The sequence below is a fragment of the Erigeron canadensis genome, chromosome 8, assembly GCF_010389155.1.
Source record: "Erigeron canadensis isolate Cc75 chromosome 8, C_canadensis_v1, whole genome shotgun sequence".
NCBI classification, from domain to species: Eukaryota; Viridiplantae; Streptophyta; class Magnoliopsida; order Asterales; family Asteraceae; genus Erigeron; species Erigeron canadensis.
The window spans coordinates 49,299,723-49,305,880 of NC_057768.1; the positions used below are offsets into that span (position 1 = coordinate 49,299,723).

Below are 6,158 nucleotides of genomic sequence, written 5' to 3' on the forward strand. Positions count from 1 at the left end.
TTTAAGACAATAGAAACAATTACTTAAGACACAAAAAATCTAAGAGAAGCTTCCCTTTTTCACTTTTTCGTAAACTTGTCTCCAATTTTTATTTATTTATTTTATTAATTGTAAAATGTAAGCCCACCAACATTTAATAATGTCTTCCTTTCCAACAAACTATATGTAGCAGATGCATATACACTTTTATTAATTATTATTTTGTTTATATTACGAGTATATATTTTTATATATTCAGAGAGAGAAAGAAAGAAGAGTTCTTTGTTTTTAATAGATCTGCCCTGCTTGTATTTATTTACTTTTAAGCTCATTCTTTAAATACATTCACAAGTTCTTCATTGTCTTCTTGACTGACTGGCTGACCCCCTAAAACATAAATATCTTCAATCTTTACCTGCTTGTGTTTTTCTCAAGATGGGGTTGTTTGTTTATATCATCATAAATTAAAGAATTTTATAAACATAAAAAATGTTTAAGTCAGCAAGATGGAGGAGTGACAAGAACAAGATCAAAGCTGTTTTTAAGTTGCAGTTTCATGCTACTCAGGTGAATTATGTTTGTGTGTAGTTGTATGTATATATTGAAAAGATTGAGTGTAAATGTGTATGTAATAATGTTCTTAATGAATTGCCTATATAAAGAATTTTGAGGTTTATTGGGCATTTTGTTTTCCTGACAAAATTTAAGTTATATGGTCATGAAAATTGTAAAAATGGAAGCTTTTTAGTTTCTTATTCATATATTATATCCAAAAAAAGGGAATTTGATGGGTGCTAATTTCTTGCATTTTTAGGGCCACGTACAGTTCAGTGTGTGTGTGTGTGTGTTCTTATTCATATAAATGTGACAATTAAAAGATCTAGTTTGTGAAACTTGATAGTGTGATTTATGATCCAACTTCTGCAAATTGATGCTCCTCAAATTTGCCTCAAAGATTGGCACTTTTCCGTAAATTGGGACAAAATTATTAAGCTTTCAAATTGTGTAAACAGTTATAATGGTTGCTGTTTTGGTATATTTATAGTTGTGAAAAAAAGATTCATACTTGCATTTGTTGTTTGCAAGATCCTTAGACATGGATTATTGTTTGTGCATATGCAGTTAGCACAAATTGGGGGAGATTCTTTAACAATAGCAGTGATTCCGGGTGATGCTGTAAAGCCAACAGCAAGACTAGAGAAAGCAAAAATAAAAGATGGATGTTGTCACTGGGAGAAACCACATCATGAAACTGTAAAGTTCACTCAGGATCAAAAAACTGGAAAGTTCAATGAGAAAGTCTTTCGATTTGTTGTGGCAACGGTATACATTGATGTGTACTCATTCTGATGTACTATTATGTGCTTGTAAATCAAGACACTTGAATAAATTTAGTATTAATTTATGAGGTTTTCACATCTTGTAGAGTTCTTCCATATTTGGTGTTGTTGGAGAAGTTTCGATTGACTTTTCAACTTATGCCGAGGCTACAAAGCTTTCTTCTCTTTCTCTGCCTCTCAAATACGCAAAGTCCACGGGTTTACTCCATGTTAGTCCCTTATTAGTTTCCTTTTTCGTTTAATATGAGTGGATTCAATATTTTAAATTTAATGGTTTTAGATGTTGTTTGATTTAGGTATCAATTCGAAGGGTGCAAGATCAAAGGTAGGTGTTGTGTTTATGTGTTTTAGGTTGTTGGTTTTAAGTCCATTCAAAATGCTGATCATATTAATTATGCAGGGAGATTGATGGAAGTGAAAATGCAAATGAAGACACTAAGATTAAAAGGGCACAATTCAGCAATGGTGATATTGAAGGAAGCATTAGAAGTGATCCTTCTGAAGTAAGCTGCATTTCATGTTGTTTTTACTTCTAATAATCTTGAAACTAGACTAGAGGTCACCGTATATTAAGAACATATATAATGGGCTAGGTTACTCATCAACTTAAAAAAGCAAATCGAAAACACAGATCCAAACCAACCCCTAAATATATGTGAGGATACTCATGAAAGTCATGGGTTTAAGATTTTATTCATTTTTTTTTTAATTAAAAAAAAAGGTACAATTGCATACAAACTTGGTGTAAATTAGAATGCAAGTATTTAGGGATAGATTTTGTTTTTAAATAATACCTCTTATATAGGAATTTATTTATAATCAGGATCAGGGGGCTTCTATTGAAAACATTAAAAGAGATTGCGGGGCATCTAGTGGATCCGATATCACGCTTTCATGTTCTGATAGCAGTTCCGGATTCGATACCCCACGAGAACCTGATCCAAAGAATTTTAAACTGACTCACGAATCCTCAACGACAACAACAACAACAATATATGAAGAACAATATCAAAGATCATCACAATGGGACTGGTTAGATGGTTCAGCTCACGAATCAAGTACAGATGATTTGTCTATGATAAGTCCACAGGAGACTCTCTTAAGAGAAATATCCGAGGAGGGCTCTCCTGATGATGTCATTAAAAAGCTCAAGGCTGAACTTGTAACGGTAGCTAGGCAAGCTGAGGTCTCAGAGATGGAATTACAAACCCTTCGCAAGCAAATTGTGAAGGAAAGCAAAAAAGGTCAGGAACTTTCGAGGGAGGTAGCTGCCCTTAAGGAAGAGAGGAACGAATGGAAGGAGGAGTGTCAAAAGATGAAAGTCAAAGTCAATGTCAACAATAAGTTGTTGACTGAGGGCGGTGACCCATGGGCTCTTTTGGATGAATTGAGACAAGAACTGAATTATGAAAAGGATCTGACTTCCAATCTTCGGTTACAACTTCAGAAAACGCAAGAATCAAATGCAGAGTTGATTCTTGCTGTTCGGGACCTAGATGAGATGCTCGAGTCGAAGTCAAAAAGTCCTGTTGCTCCAAAGTTGCAAGAAGTCAATTCTAAACCCGAGACAGATGATGATGAAGATCAGAAGGCTTTGGAAGATATAGTTAGAGAACACAGTGGCCTGAAGGATGCATATTTACAGGAGCAAAAAATAATCGATTTGTATAATGAAATAGAGTTATATAAAAGAGATAAAGACGAGCTCGAAATACAAATGGAGCAAATTGCTCTCGATTATGAGATTTTAAAGCAGGAAAACCATGACATGTCTTACAAGCTGGAACAAAGTCAACTTCAAGAACAACTAAAAATGCAATATGAATGTTCAACTACTTACTCTACTGTAAACGAACTTGAATCCCAGATAGCAAACTTAGACAGTGAGCTCAAAACAAAATCGGAAAAATTATCAGAATCATTGATTGCAATTACAGAGCTCGAAACCCATATTAAGAATCTTGAGGAAGATTTGGATAATCAAGCTCATGGGTTTGAGGCGGATATGGAAGATCTTATACGTTTAAAAGTCGAGCAGGAGCAAAGAGCCATTCGTGCTGAGGAGAATTTAAGAAAAGTGAAAGTACAGAATGCTAATACAGCAGGAAAACTTCAAGAAGAATTTAGAAGATTGTCCACAGAAATGACGTCGGCTTTTCATGAAAACGAGGCTGCTGCCATTAAGGCCATGGATGAAGCCAATCAAGTCCGGGTAGAAAAGAGGATCCTTGAAGAGATGGTCAAGAAAGTCAAAGAAGACTTTGACTCTCTCACGGACCGATATGAGCAGAAATTGGATGATCTTTCAGGCCAGTTAACTCTAAAATCGAAACTTGTAGAGGATATGGAGATACAGATTGAAAAATTATCCCGTGAACTTGAATATCAAAAAACTAGTTACAATGCTAAGATTGAAAATCTTGGTAGTGAAAGAAATGATCTTGAGAACGAGATTCGTTTGGTAAAGATGGAATTGGAGAGCTCAAACATAGAACTGAGTGAGCTTAGAAATGTTAAAAGGGACAAGGATAATGAAGTTCAAAGGCTACAATCGGAGATGGAACGTTTAAAATCCCGATGCAACGACATGAAACAGTTCTTTAAAGAGTGCGAATCGGAGAAAGAGCATATGAAGAAGCAAGTGTCTCAACTAAAGAGTGATCTCAAGAAGAAAGACGAAGCAATTAATCATATAGACAAAAAGCTCAAGGAGGGGAGCAAACCAACTCCCAGAAATAACAAATGTGCTCCTGTTCCTCGTAGCATGAAAGAGGTCACCGGTATGAAGGACCGAATTAAATTACTTGAGGTAAGTTTTGTTACTCCTGTTCATGTCATTCCAATTTGGAATTACCTATGTTTCGTGTGTCATCAGTAAAATATATGTGTGAAAAAATGGGTGGGTTGGGTAGCGGGTTAAAACGGGTCGGATTAAAGTGGGTTAAAACGCTGACCAAAAGCAGTTTATGTTTAAATGTTCTCTGCTTGGATAGTTTGGTGACAGATAAGCTTACAATGTTACAGATAGGTGAATTAATTTGCTAAGCAAGGCACAGCGATATAGATAGGTGATATGTATTGGTGATAAAACATTTGGTAAATTGTCAAATACTTTATAGTCAGGTTGCAATTTGATGGAATGAAGAAACTAAATTTCCCTCTTTTCATTATGCTAATAATGGGATACTGATCTTGGAACTATTTCATAAACAGGGTCAAATAAAGCTAAAAGAAACTGCATTAGAATGCTCTGAAGCTTCGTTTTTGGAGAAAGAAAAAGATCTTCAACATAAGATCGAAGAGTTGGAAAAACGGTTGGAGGTTATTGATCAAAATATTGAAAGTCCACAGGTATTTTTTTTTTTCTGGATTGGATGTGTTTGTGCATTTTAAATGTCTTGCAACTATCTTTATATGACTTGCATATTTATTTTCGAACACAGGTATCTACAGCTGAAAATTCAGACCCTGCAACCATAAGGTACATTATAGTTAAAACATCAAGGGGCGTTTACTTGGGGAAAAAACCCCTGTTATTTATTTTTGTTTACCAAAAAAACATTAGAAAACAAAAAAAAAAAGAAGATCAAATCATAGTTTTCAAAAAAAGTTGATAAGAAAACAGAAAGCACTGTTTTCCACTTTTCAATGGGAGTTAGAAAAACCTTTTATTTATTTTCTTTTATCGTTTTCCACTTGGAAAATGAACATAGCAATTTCTAGTTTTGAATGTGTTTTCAAAATTTTCATTTTTTTTCTAACGACCGAAAATCCATTCCATTTTCTACTAAATTAGAAATAGAGAAATAGAAAACTAGAAAACATTTTCTACAACTAAACGCGCCCTAATGATTTCTGTGCATTTCCACTCATTTATATGCTTTTCACTTTTTGTTTTGACCATATTCATTTTACCTTCCATCACATTCTTCACTTCATTCAGAATTGTGAAACTGATATGTTTTTACATTGGTTTAGTGATGATGCCATCAAAACCGTGGTGAAGAAGAACGGAAAGCAAGGAATCCTGGAGGTATCATCCGACAAAATGGAATTGTTGAACAAAAACAAGTTAATGGAAGTAGAATTGAAGGAAATGCAAGAAAGATATTCAGAAATAAGTCTAAAGTTTGCAGAGGTAGAGGGTGAAAGACAACAACTTGTAATGGCCCTACGAAACTTAAAAAACACAAAGAGATGCTAGCGATGGTACACGGATCATCTGTATCATACAATATATGTAAATTCGTATACATGATTTATTTTGTTCTTTGTTTTTTGTTTATCTCGTCGAGGTTTATTGTGTGAAGATATCATGTAGGTTAGCATGCTGAGCCTCCTAATAATAATAATAAATCCATGATTTTGTCCAACTTCAGCTCCATTTTCTTGTGAAGTATCATATGTAAAAGTATGACAAATATTGAATGAAATAGTTGTATATGGGTCCGATTTGTTTTTTGAATTGTTACAACATATGGATTCTTTGCTCCCCCTATATATGCACATAATATTCTTATAAACACGTACTCTCGGTTTTCCTAAAAGCAGTTTCTCTCGGTTTTCCTAGAAGCGCGCAGTTTAATTATCTACTACACCCGAGTTGAGGTATGTGTCCACATGCTACAAAATGGATGATTGGATGAGGGGTGATGTTTTGTTGATGGTGTACAAGATGATGATAAGGCATGGACCTAAAAAGTATATACCATTCATTTAATAAAAAGCATGTGAAAGCTGCAAACTATACAAATACCTTACCTGTTTGATAAGGTTTGCAGCACATACTTTGATCTCTCATAGTCTCAATATAGCCTCGTTTTAAAAAGTGTCATTCAT

The 6,158-nt window shown here is 34.4% G+C and overlaps 1 protein-coding gene across 1 annotated transcript; it reads left to right on the top strand.

The window, feature by feature from the left end:
* The first annotated feature begins 318 nt into the window (after positions 1-318).
* Positions 319-5,778, top strand: LOC122579482 (myosin-11-like). Its single transcript, XM_043751664.1, has 9 exons — positions 319-546; positions 1,102-1,302; positions 1,406-1,528; positions 1,616-1,644; positions 1,720-1,822; positions 2,143-4,128; positions 4,533-4,670; positions 4,763-4,800; positions 5,298-5,778. The coding sequence occupies exons 1-9, from the start codon at positions 469-471 to the stop codon at positions 5,521-5,523; spliced, it is 2,922 nt and encodes a 973-aa protein (XP_043607599.1). The 5' UTR covers positions 319-468; the 3' UTR covers positions 5,524-5,778.
* Positions 5,779-6,158: the final 380 nt, after the last annotated feature.

What these genes read in the sequence shown, in the direction of transcription:
- LOC122579482 (XM_043751664.1), top strand. Translation starts at nt 469, where the DNA reads ATGTTTAAGTCAGCAAGATGGAGGAGTGACAAGAACAAGATCAAAGCT. An exon ending in TTCGATTTGTTGTGGCAACG is followed by an intron (nt 1,303 to 1,405) that starts GTATACATTGAT and finishes CACATCTTGTAG; the next exon opens with AGTTCTTCCATATTTGGTGT. An exon ending in AGTCCACGGGTTTACTCCAT is followed by an intron (nt 1,529 to 1,615) that starts GTTAGTCCCTTA and finishes TGTTTGATTTAG; the next exon opens with GTATCAATTCGAAGGGTGCA.